The sequence below is a fragment of the Drosophila grimshawi genome, unplaced genomic scaffold (assembly GCF_018153295.1).
Source record: "Drosophila grimshawi isolate 15287-2541.00 unplaced genomic scaffold, ASM1815329v1 contig_311, whole genome shotgun sequence".
In the NCBI taxonomy this organism is placed as follows: domain Eukaryota; kingdom Metazoa; phylum Arthropoda; class Insecta; order Diptera; family Drosophilidae; genus Drosophila; species Drosophila grimshawi.
In genome coordinates this window covers 30,900,447-30,921,427 of record NW_025063098.1, presented here as the reverse complement: position 1 = coordinate 30,921,427, position 20,981 = coordinate 30,900,447, and the positions used below count along the sequence as shown (strand labels likewise).

The following is a 20,981-nucleotide window of genomic DNA, read 5'->3' as shown; positions in this document are numbered from 1 at the left end:
GGCCAACAATAAGACCACACGGATTAGTGGCATTGGTAATGCTAAAATCGCAGTTAAGAAACAACAACAGCGAGTTGACTTAACGTTGAAAGATGTTTTCTACGTATCGGATTAGCGTCAAAATTTGATGTCGGTTTCCAAAATCACAGACAATGGTTTTGAAGTTCATTTTCGGAAAAATGAAGCACTTGTTATGAAAAATAACGAAGTTTGGCTCCGTGCGCAAAGATACGGGAATGGGACTTCTGAATGAATGCGATTTGAAAAATATGGCTAAAAGTGGTAAAGCCTACGGCATGAAAATGTGCGAGAATGGAAAATTGTCGAAATGCGAAATCTGCATAAGCGAAAAGCAAACTGCAAGCATTTATAAAAGTGGTAAAGAAAAACGTACGACAGAACTACTGGAAATAGTTCACAGCGATGTATGCGGCCCAATGAGAACGCAATCCCTGGGAGGATGTAAATACTTCGCTACTTTTATAGATGACAATTCGCGCTATTGTGAAATTCACTTTCTTAAACAGAAATCAGAGTTATTAGAAGTTTTTAAAGTATATAAAGCTACCGCAGAAAACCGGTGAGATTCCCCACACTGGACGAAGACAATTCCTACAGTGTCTCATTTACATATATTTGGTACGAAGGTATATGCATTAATAAAGGGTTCAAATAAGGGTAAATTTGAATCAAGATCGGAAGAATACATAGTGGTCGAAGGCATGTCGATTATTTTTACCTGAGAAGCGTAAGGTAATAGTAAACAAAGATGTCAAGTTCTTGAATGTTCCAGGGTTCAAAAGTGAGTACGCTGAGTTCTACGAACATGATCAAAACTCAAACGGAGGTTTCGACATCAATATCACGAGTAAACCTTGTGATGGGTCTACCAGCGACGATAACAGTTCAGTTGAGCGACCCAAGCAGAAGCTAGTTGAGCAGCACCGTGGCAGAGGGCGTCCCAAGATCGAGAAGACAGGCCAGCGTGGTAGGCCACGGAAAATATATCAACCACAATCTCAGGTGATCAGCAACGACAAGCAGAGCAGTTCAAGCGAGACATTCGAGGAATGCGAAATTGCATACATGGCTGCGACAGATGATCCAACTACACTGAAGAGGCGAAAAGCCACAAGGACAGCGTCAGTTGGACAAGGGCAATTGAAGATGAGTTTCTGGCACAGGTACACAACGGAACATGGGAGATTGTGGAACGCCCTAAGGATCGAAAGATTATAGGTTGCAAAATGGTGTTTCGGACAAAAGACAATGGTACTGTTTCAGGAAAAAAGAAAGTTCGATTGGTCGCTAAAGGATATGCACAAAGGCCTGGAGAGGATTTTCATGAAACATATTCACCTGTAGCACGATTCACATCAGTCCGACTTTTGGTGGCCATGGCAGCGGAACTTGATATGGAGATACATCAAATGGACGTGGTCACAGCCTACTTAAACGGCGAGCTCGAAGAGAGCGTTTATATAGAGGTCCTAGAGAGCTTCAATGATTTCATGGAAAAGTTGGAATCGGGCAAATCAATTGGAACGAAGCATGTTTCACTTCGAACAGAGCACATGAAGACAACAGCGGAATGGCGTGCGTCGCTGTCATCAATGAGAAGCCCTGTGTGTTTGTTGAAGAAGGCGTTATACGGATTACGCCAGTCTGGTTTGCGTTGGTATTGTAGACTCACGACGAAGCTACAAGAAGTTGGATTAGAGCTCACGAAGCAGGATCCATGTTTGTTCGTCAAACGACAGGGGAAGAAGATTCTCCTAGTATCCATTTACGTAGATGATTTGCTGTTGGCGTCAAATCACCCGGATTGGTTGCATCAGACCAAAAAAATCCTCGGAGACGCATTTGAGATGAAAAATCTCGGCCCAGTGACAACCTGTCTGGGCATAGAATTCAAGCAGGATCTGAAAGAGCATTGCATATTCCTTGCACAGGAAAAGTACATCGACGCTATATTGAAAAGATTCGGAATAACACCCATAGAAGCGAAATGTACTTTGAAGCGAACAGAAGCAGTAGATGAAGCCGAAATGAGGAAGTACCCCTATCAGAACTTAATTGGCTCTCTTATGTTTCTTTCAGTTACAACCCGTCCAGATATTCCGTACGCCGTAAATTTCATGAGTCAGTTTAACTCATGTTATAGCGCTGAACACTGGAAGACGGCGAAGCGCATCCTTCGGTACCTAAGCGGTACCAAAAAACTCGGCCTGTTATTCAAGCGAACAGGCGAAGATCTGTACGGAGTCGTCGATGCTGACTGGGGCGCAAAATTGACCGACAGACGGTCATATTCTGGACAGGCGTTTATATTAGCAGGTGCTGCTATAAGTTGGGAGGCACGAAAACAACGCACCGTCGCTTTGTCAAGCACAGAGTCCGAATACTTGGCAATGAGCGAAGCAACAAAGGAGGCCTTATACTTGAAGGCCATACTCAACGGGATTGGCAGAAGATGTGATTCGGTTCTGCTCCTTAACGACAACCAAAGCGCTCAAAAATTGGTTAAAGGCTTTGGTTTTTATCCACGCACAAAACACATCGATGTGCGCCACCATTTCATCCATCAGAAGCACCAGAGTGGCGACATCCAGGTTGGCTACATGCAGATGGAGCAAATGCCAGCAGATGTACTAACGAAGGGTCTAAGCAGTGCCAAAGCATCATGGTTGCATCTCTTTGTTGGGCGTCACTAGTATTTAAGGTTAACAGAATTGTTACTTCGAGAGGGCGTGTTGCAAATAAGACTGAAATGAGTGCAATGTAACAATCTGGCAACCCTCGTTTAGCTTATCCTAAGTTTTGCATTGTCCGTTCTTTCGCATATACTAAAAATTAATCTCTCAATACTTCTGTACACACTCCGTTTTTGACTGCCGAATGCGTCGCGTCATTAGATCAATAAAGTCTGGTTCCTGCTAATCGTCGGACCAACATATATGCTTGCTGAATATCTACACTGACATACAAAAATGTGATCTACATACTGTCAAAACTTATCACAAAATATTAATCCGTAAAGTTTTCGCCGTTTTTGTTTTGAAATTGATGCTCACAAATACTATACACTGACACACATAGTCATGTATACATATGTATAAATATTTATTCATTATGTGTGGACAGTATGGTTAGAGGTGCGAAAGAGCGCACGGCTTAAAAATTAAATTATTTTCTCATACAAAAATACTCAAATGCAAATTGCAACGGGGTTTTGGGTTGTGAGTGGCACATTTACATTTAATGGCTTATAAATAATTTAATTACTTTTTGATTATGGTGGATTACATTAGCGAACGGCAAATGTGCGGCTTCCTACCAGCCCAAAAAATATTTGCATTTGTATAACTCTAACTGTGTAGTTGACAGCATAAGAAACAATAACAAAATGAACAACAGTTTGACAGTGGGTATGGCTGGATGTTGTGTAAATGCTAATAATGAAATTAAGTTGAAGCTTGGTTTTTTGTTTAATGCAATTTGATAAATTAAATAAAAATGTTTATTACTGGACAGTTTGTACGCCTGTTTATTCATCCTTTGTTTTGTTTTTTCTGTTACTTTTAGGTGCAGTTTGTTAATGAGTTTATTGAACTCTTTTTAATTACAGAAAACAGAATTATATTAAATTGTTTAATGTTTTGAGATTGTCGCATCGAATGTTTAATTAGTTTACGTGTAACACTGAGAAGTTAGATGTTTTAAATTGCAAATTTATAAACGATGTCAATTATCAAAAATATTTTTGCAGGACTATTTGGATATTCTGTAAAACCTTACACAATCATTACGGCTTTTTAGCATTTCAACCAAATTATCAAACGTTCAAAAAAAAAAGTGCATGTACGTAAATCAAATTAATATGCTGAGTGAAAAATATGTATGCTAATTTGAACACTTGCTAGATTAAAATTATAATTAAAGCATCGCAAAAAAAAGAAAGAACTTGTATCTGAGGCATGTCGAAGATTGAATACCCTTGTAGACCGGACTTAATCTGCTTTAATCCGGAACTCGAAATATTATTATGTTTTTGTACGTTTTAAGCTAATTTTCTTTTAAGTTTTTCAATTTCACGGCTCTGATCAGAATATTCCACATTTGTGTGGTTGACGTCATGACTGATCGACGCAAAAAGACTGATATATACCAAGTTTCATTAATGTTGCTTCATAAATAAAAAAAAATTATAGACACACAGTCGGACATGGCTCTATCTACTCGGGTAGTGATCAAGCCTATATATACTTTATGGGATCGGAGATGACTTCATCAATGCGTTACACATTTCACGACAAAATTTAATATCCAATACTTAAAAAAGTAAGGGAATTTGACGCGCCCACACCACAGGCAGCATACAGTATTTATGCAAATTAATTAAATGACAAACAATTAATTAAAATGATTTGTATATTAGTTTCGATAGCATTAGTACAATGCAAATTTTCCCAATGAAATGTTCCTTAATTTAAATTAGCTCTGTCATGTTGCATTCCAGACACAGAGGTTCAAAGATGCACTAAACCATTGGATTCGTTCCCAATTTAATGAATACCATTGCATTCAGTCATGCAAAGACAATCAACGAACAAATAAAATCATTGGAATGGGAATAACCTAAGATAATAAATACGCACATACTATAAATATATATATTTATTATTTTATGTGTTCATACTTATGGAAATGCCATTGTGCATTGCACATGAGTTAGCTTAAGGGTTTGTTTTGGAGGCGCTCACCTGCTATTAATTTGGCTATTACGTCAATTAAGTCATGCTGACAATTTAAGTCACCAGCTGTTGCACTGTTGTAATAGGCGTAGCTCATGCAAATTTCGATGAAATTGAATTCCATCCAGGCCTGTCGATAGTCAACAAAATTGAAGTGTTTCAGCAATAAGCGCAACGCGGATATTATGCCATACTGTCGAATGATAGAATGTGGTTGTTGTTGCTACAGTTATTTACTCTCATGGGAATCGAGCGAACTCAAATATTTACCTGAACATTTTTATCATCGAGCGTCATCAACTTATTTGTCATGCGATACAAAACTTTTGCCAAAACTTTTTCTTCTTGTGCAACTTGACGTTGAAATCCAGAAGCAAAAACATGCCCGTCAGCGATGCCTAAGCCGTAACTGCCATCAAAGTATGCCGACGCCGCAGCGGCTGCACCTTCTATGGTAACACCACCAATCGTGCCAGCTTCTGTGGTGCCGGCATACGGTCCGTGACCGTACTCTCCACCATCCAATGCTGTCATCGGCGGCGCAATCGTAGAGCTCGGCCGAAATAAATTACGGAACGTCAAGGACATGCTGCCAAATATGCGATAGTCGAAAAAATCCCAAAGCAAATTGAAATTAGTTTGTTGAGTTGTCGTTGCTGTTGCAGCTGCTGCTGCTGTTGTGCTTAGTTGTTCCATTTGGCGCCCTGTTTGCATTATGAAGCGGCACAGACAAAAGGCAGCATGCTCCCGTACACGCGCATCATCGTCGCCCAATAACTGCAGAAGTTCATCCATCAGTTCAGCCTGCGGTTATCGAAAAGCGTTTCGGGTCAGTTGGATGTAGATTGAAAATCAAAATCCCCGCGCCCCATTCTAAATGTGAATTTGCTTTATGATGCGCGTTTCACAAAACTAATTTTTTTTTAAAGTTAGCCACATTTCTTAGCATTATGTTCAGCATTTCCGATGAATCACAGAATATGGCTTAGTTTCGATTCCAAATAGTACAAATATGCTTATGCAATACAAATAAGGAAGCTGGAAAACAAGTGAAATCGTTGTCGTCTGATGTGAGGTTCCTATCCAAATTACCTTATAAGTTTGCAATCTTTTTGAATGGTCGGGAAATTGCCCGCTCTTTGGTGGCTTCTCTCAAGGAGGTCACTGGCACACTATCTTCCAGTTTTAATGAGACTATATTTAAGATGGTGAAATATGTATGATTTTATCGATTTGCATATTTCGGTATTGTCGAATTCACCATTTCAGACCACCACTTCTATTATATTTTGTTGCTCAACATCTTAGCACTATTAAAAAAATTGTAGTTTAACTTACTGCTGATATTTTGTCACTTCTAATTTGATTACATTTTTTGTAAAACATTTTGCTTAACCAAAAGATATTCAATCAAAGGCTTTATATTCTAATAATAAGTACCATTTCTACTATCACAGTATGGCTCGCTTGCAACTCACAATTGTCAGCCAACTCTTTAGTCTGTATACACGTAAGTCGAACTTTCCTTTTACCATTTAGCAAATTGTTTGGCTTTGTCAAAATAATAAATCAACAAATGCGGAGTATATGTATACAAAAAAACATAGCAGCCAAACCAAACTGTCAATCGGATTGTCTTTTACTGGGGACAGCCTCCAATTGCAGCACAAAGAGGCACACTTCAGTGCACAAAAGTTCAATAAGAGGATGTTGGCCGAGACATGCTACAGGGAAGGGCCCACCACAACTGATTTTGAAGCAGCTGCCAGTAAAGAGAGGAACGAAAGACAAAAATAATCTGCACAATAAACAAGTCAAGTCGCTGGACCCGAACAACATTTCCTTAAGGTTTTGTAATAAGGCAATTCATCTGCTTACCTCATAAGTGTGGGCAATGTCATTGTTGTAAGTGCCTGGTATCCAGTTGCAGGCGTTTGGTGCTCCCTGACATTGATCCTTTGGCTTCTTCACATCATCGTTGTGTTTATTGTTGTTATTATTGTCAGATGCACAATCGAAATTTGCGTAGTAGGCACGCAGCAGTACGTAATTTAAATTGGAAATAACTTCAGCATATTTATTTTGGACCAACCAATATTTATTCTGACGACAAATTCGAAGTTTGCTCAAGAGCAATTTTGGGGAAATGGCAAACACACAGCACGGACCAGGCTCATTATATTGAACGCTTTTGTTGCTTTGATGCTGCTGCTGTGTATGCTGCTGTATGCGATTCGATTGCAATTCAAAATCATTCAAAAGAGCAGCCAGCATCTCATCATTATCAGTGGTTGACGACCTGACACATATCTTGGTCTCGTCTGTCGACGAATTGTCGTCGTTAGAGTGCCATTGTTGCTGCTCCTGCTGCTGCTCATGCTGCTGACTGCTTAAGGCATTATCCAGATTCTTTGCAAAAGTTTGCGGCCCAAATGTTTTGCAATGGCCTGGGCTCCATTGTTGTCCACTTGGCTGCTGCAACTGCTGTCGCTTCTGATGAGCATGATAATGACATGGCGGCGCTGTCAAATATTTGGACACCACATGTGGAAATATCTTATCGAATGCATTCAACGCTTGTATGACCACTGTATGTATCTCGTCCTCAAAGCCCTGCAAATGTGCAAAAGCAGAAAAACTTTTTGGTTAAATTTCAGCTTTGCGCTGTTAAGCGAATTTGTGTTGCATTGTTTGCCCAAGCAAAAAGTTTTGCACAAGCAGATGTGTTTTTTTGAATATGTGGCAGGGAGTGTGTGCATTTTTAACGAATCCTAACAAGCTCTTCCTTGGCCTTGCATAAAGGGCTATTGTTATCAAGTTGCCCTGCTCCAAGGCAGACGATCTCACTCTGCATACTATAATATATAGCATGTACCCATATGTACAGCAATACATTCACTGTGGCTGGTAGGAAGTGCCATTGAGACGGATTTGAAGGCATTATAAGGGGCTAGCATCTTATATGATTTGCAATTCGCACGTTTGAGCTGCGCCTCTTGTAGCTCGTTACATAACAACATTGCATAATCAAATTGCGCTTTTGGGCGGACCAAGCGCAATTTAAATTTTGGCTGGACACTAAATTATTGAATTCAATAAGAAACACCCCAATCTGAAAGCCCGGCCGCATTACACCATAAGTATGTATGTATACATATATGTATGTATGAATGTGTGTGCCTAACGATTCTCAAGAGAGAAATCAATGTGCAAGTTATGCGCACATTCTCCATTTGTCTGCGATTGTGTGAGTGTCTGTGTGTGGGTGAGTTTGAAGTTGGGACTGGCAACGGATGCGCTGTTCCCCTTTGGGGCATTTGCACTTGCATATTGTGAAACCGATAAGAATTTTCTTTTTTTATTTTCAAATGAAAAACATCCCGACACAAAATGCTACTGGCTAAGCTGCAGCTGCAACGGCAACGGCAAACTGAGTGCTGGAAAAATATTCAAAAGCTTGCAGCAAGCAGCAGTCATTGATATGGACACGTGTCTGTGAAGGTTTGAATGTGTTAAAATATGTTAGCTTGTTGGTTTAACATAGAAAAAAGGCGTACAGCGAAAGGATGGAGGCGCATATAAGCCACTACCCTGAAAGTGAACACAAACATCGCGGCGTATGCGTTATGCAGAAGGGTAGATTCAAGGGCGAGGGAATGTGTGAAATGCCAAAGATATGTGTGTATATATAAATAGATAAATGCATGTGGAGCGTCGTTTGCCACATTAAGTAGTGCCAGATAAGCCGACATCGGGTTCTCAAAAGACGGACGGCGGGCACCTGTGGCTATGCAACAGCACTATTTTTGCCAGTGGGCGGTGCGCTGTAAAGGATGCATACCTTAAGCAAAATAGCCAGTAAATGCGACAGGTCGAGTCCTCGCTGCAGCTGCAGACAGCTACCGGCTCGGCTTGACTGCACAAAGTTGCCCACAATTTGCTGAACTCCACCGCGCAAAATGGGATCACAGTGTGAGTAGAAGAGCAACACATCCGACAAAGCTTGACCGCCGGTGGCACTTGTCAACTTATCCGTGGGCATGCTGATGCTCGTACTTGTACGACATCGCATCGATTTAGTTCGCTTTGGCGGTAACGGCGGCAGCGCAAGTGGTGGTGCATCCTCCGCCGCAATCGTAATGCGATATGAGCCACCAATGATCTCAGATCTGGAGAGTTGACCATCGACAGCACTCGGGGGCTGTTGATTTTGGTTATGTGTGACCTCCAGTTGACGCTGCAGCAGCGCGGCATCTGCGCTACGACTAAGTTGACTGGGCTGCTGCAGATAGGCAGGACAGGTGCTGGGTCCAAAGTGATCGTCCTTGATGTCCAGCATCAGTTCATTATCGCCGTCACCAATTTCGGCTTCTAACAGCGATCCAGTCGTAGATTGCAACAGTTCTGTGTTCTGTTTTGAATTGTTGCTGCTCTGCGGACTGGAAGCTTGCGTACTTTCAGCACTCGGAGCACAGCTAACCTCAGCCAGCAGCTCCAGCTCTTGGTCACTGATTTCCAGGGGCAACTGCAGGACACGCGGCGACAGGCGCACACACTGGGCAATACCTGCCAGTGAAAGGCTCTTAATCGACACGCGACTAACACTGTCTGGCTGCAGGGTTGATGCCTGGCCTCTTAGTAGGAAACGTGCGGCCAGTAAACGTGAGGTGTAGTAGAGAAGCGGTTGCTCGAGGATACTGCCAATTTTAACGCTAATTACCGCACGACCCGATACTGTTTGCTTCAGCGGTGAACTCTCCGCCAGAAAGGGATTAGCTGCGCGAGGATAAAGGATCTAATTAGTTGCTGTGCAATGACAGCTGGTAGCTTACCGTTGGGCATGCGGCGCATCTGTGGCTCCATTTCTTCGTCTGCTTTCATAGGGGTAGCTGCATCGGCTGGCGTATCCATCAACAGCGCCGTGGACGGCGTATACGAGGCACTGGCCGATGCTGAACCAGACATCTGCTCCACTGGTGTGGGTGTCTCTGTTATGGAAATCTGACGCTCTGATATACCAGCCACATTGCTGCTGGCCAATGAGCTCAAAGAGAGCGTTAGCGAAGCCGTCGATGCAGCATCCGATTTATCAGTGGCTGGCGCCGACTTGATTGGCGTAGACTTGGGGCCGCTAGATTGACGAAAGAGCTTACTGACCGACTCGGAGGCTGCAAAAAAAAACCAACGCAACTTTTCCAGACAACTTCTCCAGACACACTAACGCCCTGCACAAGCTTGGTTCAGGATAATTATGGAATGTGTGTCAGCCTGTTTATCCCAAATTATCTTTAAGCCCCCCAAAGTTTTAACCACTATCAACGGCTCATAAGAGCTGTCTATCTAAATCAACATATTAGACTATTTTATCCAACTTATCAAATTGTATTCCCAGTTTTAGTAACTTGATTCTGCTATGACACAACAATGGATATATGATAATGTATGTATGCTTTATGATTCAGTCGAATGATTGTAGCTTATAGATTATTTGCCAATCGTGTTGTCTAATTAAAATATTAACTAACTTTATTATTTTTTGTTATGCAGTTAACTTAACTAACGCTGCACATTCTTAATCCTGCTCCAGCCACTGTTGGAAATTAATTAAAAACCCTAATTTTATAGTACGTATAAGATCATTGAGAGGAGGCAGGGAGGCATTGCAGGAAACGAGGATGTAACCTATTCATCGTAACCGCGCTTAAGTTGGCTTAAAAAATTGTTTTTATTTTGCTGCTGTATCTGTCAGTTACAATTCCTGTTACAGTTGTTGGGGTTTTCTTTATTTTCTAATGGATGCTCCAACCGCATGTTAGAGCTGTAAAACTTAAAGGAGCACTGAAAAAGAGAAAATCAGAAACCAAACTTCCGTTGGAGATCTACTGTAAGTGGATAGGAATTTACACCAAACACTTAGTGCATAATATTTAGGCAGCTAGTGGCCTTATTCAAACTTGAGACTGCTTAAAAGAATGTAACCAATTGAAGAATAATTTAAAAAGCAAAAGTTAAAATTTTTAAGACACCGATAGCTGGGGCCACGAATTGGTAGCTAAAATCCCGAGTCAAAACCGGAAAAATCTATACTACACTACAAAGCATAGGATTGCGAAAAATTCGTGTGAAACATAGCAGTCACGAACAGAGAGCGCGCAAGCATAAGAAGTGGAACTCTTTAAGGGAATGACAAAGGGTGACACATAACCAGGTCAAAGCCTCACATACTGCATATGCAAAGTAACCAAAACCAAAATATGTTATGAAAACGTGGAAAGATGGTTAATATCGAGAAAATTTGATACTCTTCAGTTAAAAAACAAATGACAAGAAAGAACGGTTATCTTAGATACGCCGAAGAATACCTACTCTTGTAAGCCGGAGTTAATCTGCTGACATACAAATTTTTGTTCAGAGTAATGCTGCTCAACAATTGTGATGTCGGAGACATCTCCAGCTATGTGTTGTAAACTTTAAAAATAAAATATCCTCTACAAGGACATCAAAAACCATTTGTAAAATCAACATTGAAATAATTTGACACCGTATCATTGATAATTTTGCCGAATATAATATAATATGGTTTATTAGTGCGATGAACTAATATTTAAAAATTGCAATGTTATGATGCAAGCATACATCATGATAACATATGCAGCAGTAAGGGCATATAAATTACTTTGTTTTAGTAACCATTGTAAATACAAATATTCTACAACAATAACTAGAAAGGGAGATGTATGCGCGCAGAATAAAATGGCTGATAGCCCATAAGTGCACAGAAAAAAAACCAGCAGCGAGAGAAAACCCAACAACGTCAGCAGTGGTTGCGAGAGCAGCGAAATGAACGCCAAATCCCCTGGCCTATCTTACTATTCAGCCTAGCTTGGCTGGCTGCTTGGCAATGCTAAATAAACTAAAACAGCTACACATAAACATGAGCTCACACACACACAAAGATGTAAACTTGCATACATGCAATTTGAGTAACCGCATTTTATCACGTAACCCATTTGTCTTAACCACTTTGTTGCCAAGTTGCAGTGTGATGCTTTGGCTAAGCAGTAGCAGCAGATGGGGAAGAGGAAGGCGATGCAGCCAGGGGCCTGGGATTGTTCGCGGCAAATGCCTTCCCATGTTTCAAGCTTAATACGCAGCCCACATACGGACAGACAGACAGACATACAGAAACAGACATTTACGTCAAGTAGCTGTTTAAACGGTCTTAAAATTTATTTTTATTTTTGGTGTCCCAAATATGAACACAACACTTTCTTTCCCTCATGTCACTAATTGTAACACAACTCATTCGCTTAATTTGTGCTCACGACTCTATGGCTTTATGCAACGTTTGCCATGATGTCTGTTCGTGCTACATCAATTAATAAAAATTGATATGGCCATATATCCTCCACAATTTCAGAGCTAAAGTTAGTAAACTTGGAAGATAGATTACTAGGAACCTCCCATTAGTAAGAATATATATTTACCTCGCTTTCCCCCGATCCAAAAACTCAACTTCGCCTATATCTCTCACAATTTTAAAGCTAGTTACCAAATTAATATGATAGAATCTCCACCAATTGCAATTTTGGAGCAAGAGTAATCAAATTTAAAGCTTAAATTAGTGATTGCAACGTTCTCGGTGTATATTTCTTAACCTTTTCTTGGTTGGTTATTTTTTGGAGTCTATTTCAAATAACTTTGCAGTTTCAGGTACAATATGTAGAGAGAAGTGCGTAGCGAATAAATAAGCACATTTAAATATGTATGCAGCAACTGTAGTTTTTTTAATCAAAATCAATTTTATTTTCTCTCTCTATCTCTGTCTCTGTCTCTGTCTCTGACTCTCACTCTCATTCTCACTCTCACTCTCACTCTCTCTCTCTCTCTCTCTCTATCTCTTTCTGTTTTTGTGTTTGTTTGCATCTATGCGGAGGCAGTTACTTGTGCGAGCATTGCCTAATTTAATTAAGCTGTTTGTTGGTGTTGTTCATGTTGACTCCATAGAGACTCGGCAACATGGCGAACAACAACAATTACGCTTCATTAAATTGCAAGAGCAATTGGCAAAAGGCAACATGCAAATTTAGTTTCCAACGTGTTGTCTGCCTCTACATGGTTTCCCTCTTTCCGTCCCTGTCCTCTTTGCCTGTCAACTACAATTATGCAAATAATTTGATTAGTACGCCCAAGTATTGAAAATAAATTTGGTGAAATGGAAAACAAAAACGGCAGACCGCGAAATCTAATAAAATCGTAAATCATAAAATTGTTTTCCAATTGCTCGCCTAGTTGCATTTATAAAATATTTGTCTAGGCACCATACTAAAGTTATGCTCAAATATGATAAACCACGTTTTTCAAAATAAGGCAATAAATATTTTTTAATATTTAATTTTTTATTTAAAAAAAACAGGTAAGAGTGCTGTAGTCGAGTGAGCTCGACTACGATATACCCTGAATCCAGCTGTTAAATATAATAGCTGTTTAATGTAATAATATTATTGTTTTATTGACAAATTTTTCTTTAAGATGTTTGGCACTCAAATGTGAGCAGGTCTGCAACTGCACTCATTTCTTTTAGCAAACACAGGTACTGAAGAGAACAAAATAACGAAAGCAGCGCTTATTTACAACCCGATCTGAAACAAACTGGCTGCAGGGCTCTGCAGAAGACAAACAAAAACATATTGACGCTCGCGTCAATTATTGAGCCGTCTCCTACTCACACATGCGGCGGTTGCTCCTGATCAATAATATATATATACTTTATGGGGTCGAAGATGCTTCCTTCTGCCAGTTACATACATTTGCACAAAACCATTATAACCTTTCTACCCAACATTTACAGTGTAGACATTAAATACCCCACACAATCACCTCATTCTAGAGATATTACAAAAAAAATAATAATTTATATATTGATTTGAATAGCTTACCTGAATGTGAATGTGACAACAAATTATTGAAGAATGTACCGATTGTTGTTACATCTGGCATTGACCCGGTTGACTCTGGTGCTGAATGTGTTGCTGCTGGTGTCTGTTCCTCCCTTACACCAGCAATTGTTATTTCCGCATCAAAATCAATGCTATTGAAGGATTCATTGTCGATGTCACTCAAATGCTGGGATCTGTCATCACTAGCAAGCAGATTCTGCAACGACGACTGATGCTGAACGGCCGAAGGTTTACGCGATTGTTCACCAGAATACTCGCTGCCAGTTTGTGCAACAATCGTTGCTGCTATTACGCCAGTTGTATTTGAATCTTTCAGTGCCGCTGGCATAGTCTGTTGTGCTTCATTCAGTTGCGACAACGTTGTAAAGCCTTCATACTCATCATCCGCAATGGCGGTTAGCAGCTCCATATCATCTTCACCATCATCATCATCATCATCATCCTCAACATCAACGGTCTGCTCATGCTGCAGGAGCTCCTCGTCATCTGATGCGCTGCTACCAACACATTCGCTAATGCTGCGTGCTGCATTTCTAATGTGATGTCGCGCAGTTTTTTTGACTGCTGGCCGAGGGGGGTGGTTTTGAATTGTGGGAAAAGGAGAGAATACCCATTGGGTTGGCTTTACAATTTGTGTAAATGGTCGTGGAGCTATATGCAATGCAAATTTCATTTTGACCCCATTTTACATGCTCCACCGCCTAAAAGCATGCACTAATAATTTTCATATGCGCATTGTGTGGCGGGCAAAAGGGAAGATATTATGTGTGCGACAGTGGCATTGCTCAATTTTCTTGATTTCAGTGCGGTCTATCTGTTAGTTTGTCTGTCTGTGTGTGTGTCTACTCGTCAGTCTATCAGCTTTTCCCGTTTGAACATGATTGGACAGGCAAACACACACTCACCCACAGAGAGAGTAGTTACGCTTAGCATTATTTACTTTACCTTCATCAGGAGCGGAATTCGCAGCAGCAACAGCATCTTTCTCAGTGTCAGCATCATCAAGCACGGCATTAATTCCCACGACATGCAGCGGGCTGATGCCAATCTGCAGTTGTTGTTGTTTTTGTTGGCACTTTTTCTGGTGCAGTTTGCTTTTTAAATTCTTTTCCATTTGCATTTGTCGTAGTGGCATTCCCTGCTTTTCACTTGTCCCCACCACTTCGTAATTTCTCAATTGGAATATTTGATTTTTTAATGATTTCCTTCGCCACAAATACTCATTGTGCTCCAGTTGTTGATTGCATAGAAGTTTGCGCAAACTTTCTGCAAGTCCACTTTTTCCGCCTTCTACCAGTTGCATCGCCGCTCCACAGCTATCCTGCAGTGCCTGAAGTATGGCATTGATGACCTCTAATGCGCCATTTATAATTGCGTGATTCGCTGTATGCTGCGTGCTCAGCAGGTGCAAGCAATAATCATAAATTTCAATAATTTGTCGACAGTCGGACGTAGCTGCCACCGGTTGTCCAGCATCCGTCAAAGAATCGCCATCATCCTGGTAATCAGCAGCGTAGCCGCGTATGAGCTGCGGTAACAGTAGACGCAGGACACCCAAGGATCCCAGCACGCAGCTAGTTTGCTGATCCATCAGCAGCGTTTCTACAGTAAAAGCATATGAGCACAGATAATCAGCTTCTTCTTATTTATTTTCTATATCCCTTATATATGTGTTTATATAATACAATGAGGCCTTTAAATTTAAATTTAGTCAACTTAATATGCGCCTGCGTTTATATGCTTTGAATAATAATAATGCTGAGTGTAATAGATGCTAAATTATCTTAAAAACCCACATTTTGCTCGGGCTGCTCAGCTTATGAATTCTGTTCTCTCAAATTAAAAATAGAAACTGTAAACTTTGCAGCATTGTGCGTTTACCTCACACATTCAAACACACCCTAAAATATCTTTGGCCAATTGCAGTTTATATTTGTTGGAAACTTTTTCGCTCGATCTCGTATGCCTGGCAACAAAGTGCCACCAATTAAATTTATCTCATTGAAAAGTTTTCATCTTATATTTATAGACTTTGTGTCGACACACACGCAGAAATACACACGGGCGGGACATAGGCTGCGTTGAATGTTTGTTTGTTTGGTTATTTCACTCATTTTATTACATATACGCTACCAATCACAAAATGCCATGTTGCAACTTTGTTACCCAATTAGTTTGCTTTCTCCTTTGGGTGGCGTATAATTGAAAACACATTCTGCCCTTCAGACCAAGCGCAGGAGCAACTTTTATATGACCCTCCAATTGACTTTGGCTAACAGAAAAACTTGTTGCCTATCAATTAATAGCGACATAAGCCGCAAGAACTTTGGTCATGGCGTAAATGGACTCAACCTCAAAGCATGTTAAAGCCACTCACTCAATGGCTAATAAAGAGCTAGGTGTTTAATATCTCAAATTAATATTAAATGCAGCCAATAAGCGCTGAATTTCCTATCTTCTGCTGAAACGTTTTTTATGCAACACTTATCAGTTCACTCTTGAAATATTCAACTTGATTGCATAGCAGTGCTCAAAAGGCTGACTGCCTGCCAGTCGCATGCTTAAGCAAAAATTAAACGTTTCTAACTGATTCAACGATTTTAACATGGCCTTGCTTAAAATATGTATAAAACGGCACTATAGCTTAAAATAAGCACTACATCTTATTATTTGGAGTGATATTGAGTTTCAAATACAAAATATATGTAACTGAGACAAATAATTGTATGTCCAACCTATCAACCTCTTACACCAATGACCTTGGAATAATTTTTTAATTGCATTCTCTTGTCATTTGTAGTAAAGTTCCTTTAAAATCTTTAGATGTATGTTGTTCAAATAAAGGCATTTGTTGGTTTATTTTGAGCACCAGGGTAAGTTAAATTATTAGTATTAATTGTAACAAAAATTATTGTAGCCTTACTTTTCTATTTTTGGCTGCACAATATGGTTCGAGGGATCACTATATCTCAGCTTGAAACTAACATCGAGCAATGCACGAGAATTTGTGAATATTAATGTCACATGTCTGCTACATGTGAAAATTATTGACGAAAATTCCGACAATAAAAAAAATCGCCGGAATGGAATTTGGCCTTAAGTACCAAATTTGGATAACGGCCGAATGTCATCTTTAGTGATGAAAAAATTGAATTTAGATAGAAACAAAAACTATTAGCGGACTATGAAACAACAACTATTAAGGACTACATATGCATATGTGTGAATCAACATAAATAAAGTAATACAAATAATTGCATATTTTGATAGTAATAGAACAGACAAATATGGCTAGATTTACTCGGCTGTTACTCCTTATCAAGAGTAATTATACTTTGTTGGGCGGGAGATGCTTGCTTATGCCTCTTAAATATTTTTGCACAACTTAACGACAAAAATTTAAAAGGAAATCAGTAACACATATGTTTCTGTAAATAAACAATAGTAAATGGATACGAGTACAACTCTAATGCTTATATTATAGATTGCCAAGAAATCAATTGGTCTTAATATTAGTAAAACTGTTAACTCATTCATTCATTCATTTTCGCGTAGGCCCATTTATCAAATTGTTAAACTTTACTAGTGCAGACGGTATTCAATTATGAGCTATCACAGAAGCGATTTCTGGTAATTTAGTAGCTTTTTAGCTTGGTCACTTGGCTATTTGTGTACAAGTTAAACTTTTTGTGTTTGCAACGAATAGACGTGACAATTGCTGTCTGCATAAATTTAGTGCAGCTGTTGTTTGGCTTGTTGTTTATAAAGTTGATTATCCTTTTAAAGCTGCACAGGAATGAATATCTGATTCAATTTCGCATGAATTATTACTGGGAAGTGTCCAAGTGCATAAATTTCATTTTGCCAGCCTTACAACCTCAAATAAGCAGACAAACAGCAGAAGAAAGAGAAGCAAGAGCAATAGCGTTAAGGACCTTACTCTGTGAGTGTTTGCTGGGACATGCCAAGGCGCAACGCACAAGACACAAGGTACCTACAAGTGGGTGGAGAGGGAGCAAGTGTGGCAAGTACTATACTGATGGTTGCCATAAAAAGAGGCGGCAGACTGTGCGCTGAGTAGATATTTTTGTTGTGGATGCCAGCCATTGTGGTATTCACTTGCCGAGTGGCTTAAAGTTGACACAGCCACAGCAACACAGAGGAGGAGGACAAGAGTTGAAGGAGTTGATTCGAAGGTAAACAAGTAAGAGCCGAAAAGCGCAATGTTCTACCGGAAGGATGCAAATAACGTTGGTATTATATACACAAAACTGACTTTGACCAGCCAAGAAATTATCTTAGTTTAAACTGAATATAAATAATATTTCACAATAAAAAATACAATCCGTGTGTCAAGATTTGAATATGGTTTTAAGGTAACTGAAAAAGTCGACTTGCGCTCGTGCACTAGAAAACGACTCGTAAAATTGTAATGTACATATTCAAATTTTTGTAGATTCATGTACGTTAACGGAATGTTTACCAATAAAAAAGGTTACATGAAAATTCAATAAAAAAATTATTTACGTTTCAGAAATCTTGTTGACTAATTTTTTAACATATTATGAGTTTAGGTATTTTACAATGCATACTTGCACTGCTCATTTTGTTTTTTGTCTTATTATTATCGATAAATAAAAACTGCATAGAAAATCTAAACAAAAAAAAAAAATAAATTTTTAATTAATTTGGGTGTCGAACATTAAACACCGTTTGCCACATTGCACGATATAATATTTTAATATTTATTAAATGCTTGTAGCAAAATAAAGATCGTGATTGATGAGTTTGCTTAAGATATTCTAGAACACTAAACCGATGTTCACAAAAGTCCATACTTATCGACCGATAGTTTTCAAACCAAATATATGCTTTATGTAGTGATCTAATCTAGCCCACTTAGGATTAAATACCGTCTGCAGTGAAGAGAAAAAATACAAATAATAAAATATACAATTCAAGAGAGTGTTTCTACTAGAAAATAAATAAAATACTTTGTATACAAATAAACCACATTTATGTGCTTGTGTCGCATAAATGCAACAACAAAAGCAAGCTGCAACAACATTTGGCACACGATAAAGCTCAAGAAATAAAAAGCAAGCAATGAGAACAGAAATAATCCTAAATATTCATGCGATTAGGAATCTATACACTTGCAATTTGTATTCCTATTGGCTATGCACGTGCACATCTCGCATCCGGCAATTGTTGGCTTACCAATCACTTTGTTCAGTCCATGTCTGGCCATAAGGCTTCTATTGCGCGCATGCTCAATCAAAGTCATGCAATTTTGGGCCGAACAGCGACGCTTAACTGCACAATCAGCGCTGATGTTGTCGAGAAACGTCTGCAATGAAAGAAATTGAGAAATGAGTCAACAACCAACTAAATCTACTAATGCGAGCCACGCTCTGCTAGTTGAGAGATGGGTTGAGGCAACTTGTCAGCTTGCCAACTTGTCTAATTAAAATACTTTTTAAGTTTGATGTTGAAAACTAAGGAATTCAATGAACTTAACTTACAATTTAGTGTCTGTTTCAAAAATCTACTTGCCGTAACTAAGTCAAAACTTGCCTCTAGATTTGAACTACGCTGACCGCTGAATTGAACTGAATTTCAAAAGCAATACCATCCTTAAATTATATATAATAACGCATTTTTGAATCGAGCAATACGAGGTGGATGGTAAAAATACAGCATCATTGTAGCAATATGCAACCACACCCTTTCCTGATCCTGTTTTCAAGTATTATATTAAAACTGATTAACAAACTTATTATTTACATATGTGTAAATATTTTTGAATCGAAAACATCTAATTAAAATTACAATGTTAATTTCTCTGTTCAATATGAGTCTATAAGCAATACAAATGGAAAATATATATTACATATTCCATATACTATATTCTATAATTATATGAAACAACTTAGCATAATTTAAGGAGCTTTATCTATGTGAAGATATATATATTTTGTAGCTGATTTACCTCAAAAAGTTTACACGTTTCACTATCGTTGAGACCCTGCTGCACGTGACGACCAAAATGCTTTACGAAATCGCAGAGTGTCTCTTGCAACTGCGTCTCCTTCCGCTGCGACATAATGGAGATGCATTGTAGCAGGCGCACAGCATACCATTTGATGTGTTTTTCTTTGATTTGAGGTGCATAGTAGGAGAACAAATTCAGGCATATGCGAAGAGAGCTGGCACCACGACAGAAATCAAAGTTATTTTTGGGTATATTAATATACTCGTATGTAAGAGGTTACACATACCGCTGATTACCGTTTCGCTTGATCTCCCCGTACAAATCCATCAAGATGCGACTGACCCGCGTTTTTTCCAAGGCACGGAAGATTTTATTAAGGTTTTCCTCGGCACTCATTCGCACCACTGAGTCAAAATCCTCACAGAATAACAACAGCACATTTGTGGCTGTGCCACAGTGCGCCGCATAATTGATGTGAGCGGCCAGCGCCGGTGACATGATGCACTCGGCAATTTGCTGGAAGCAGGCAATCTTTTGCTTTTGGCTGTGAGATGAGACAAAATTGTAAGGTTACTGAAGCGAATACTTCAAAATGGTGCATCCAAATTGGGTAGGCTTTAATAGGATTTGGCTTTGGATCCATTTTCTTCTTCTTTTTTTACAAGTATGGGCTAGTTTTCTTGGTTATTTGCGGAACTAATTATCGGACTCTGATTTTAGTTTGGACAATTAGTCACCTGCGATGACGTCATACCCGATGTCCAATGCATTTCCGTTTTGAAGCTTTTGCAGCACCTCGATGCAATGTTATTTGCTCAATAATTATATTAGAGTACTTTATGTGCAGGACCTTTGCCCAATTTCCTTTTGCGCAATGGCAAACTGTTGCCGGTCTGTTGTAACCTCAGTGGAAATAATTAAGGCGAATGCAAACCAACGCTCACCTGCATTCTGTGTTACGCAGCTGGTCCACATAGCCTGTGAATTTCTCGTAAGCATTAGACTTGTCCATTTTGTAGAGTTTGCTTTGACTTAACAATTGTGTGGCTATCACATTTTGTTTATTTGCAATCGTTGAGTATTTTCGCCGTACGAATTTTCTTTGTTATTATGCTTCCTCTTGCAAATGAGAGCGCACAGCAAACATCTGCTTTGTGCAAGCGCTGGGCAGCACTGAAATTGCGGTGCTGCCAACTCAACTAACTAATGTTAGTGCTGTATAATTTGTCCAACCATTTAAGCGCCAATTTAAATTGAAAATGCGAGCATGCC

At 39.4% G+C, this 20,981-nt stretch overlaps 1 protein-coding gene across 1 annotated transcript in view; it reads right to left on the bottom strand.

Moving 5' to 3' along the window:
* LOC6569724 overlaps positions 1-20,788 on the bottom strand; it is a 46,361-nt gene extending 25,573 nt beyond the window's left edge. Inside the window, exons 1-11 of the mRNA XM_032741648.1 lie at positions 20,654-20,788; positions 19,996-20,253; positions 19,707-19,923; positions 18,935-19,064; positions 14,660-15,316; positions 13,694-14,275; positions 9,587-9,922; positions 8,596-9,530; positions 6,633-7,367; positions 5,025-5,558; positions 4,764-4,947 (exon numbers count right to left, since the gene is read on the bottom strand). Coding sequence (XP_032597539.1) covers positions 4,764-4,947; positions 5,025-5,558; positions 6,633-7,367; positions 8,596-9,530; positions 9,587-9,922; positions 13,694-14,275; positions 14,660-15,316; positions 18,935-19,064; positions 19,707-19,923; positions 19,996-20,253; positions 20,654-20,721 — 4,636 coding nt within the window. The 5' untranslated portion in view covers positions 20,722-20,788. The remainder of the gene's footprint in view (positions 1-4,763; positions 4,948-5,024; positions 5,559-6,632; positions 7,368-8,595; positions 9,531-9,586; positions 9,923-13,693; positions 14,276-14,659; positions 15,317-18,934; positions 19,065-19,706; positions 19,924-19,995; positions 20,254-20,653) is intronic.
* Between the last annotated feature and the right edge of the window lie 193 nt (positions 20,789-20,981).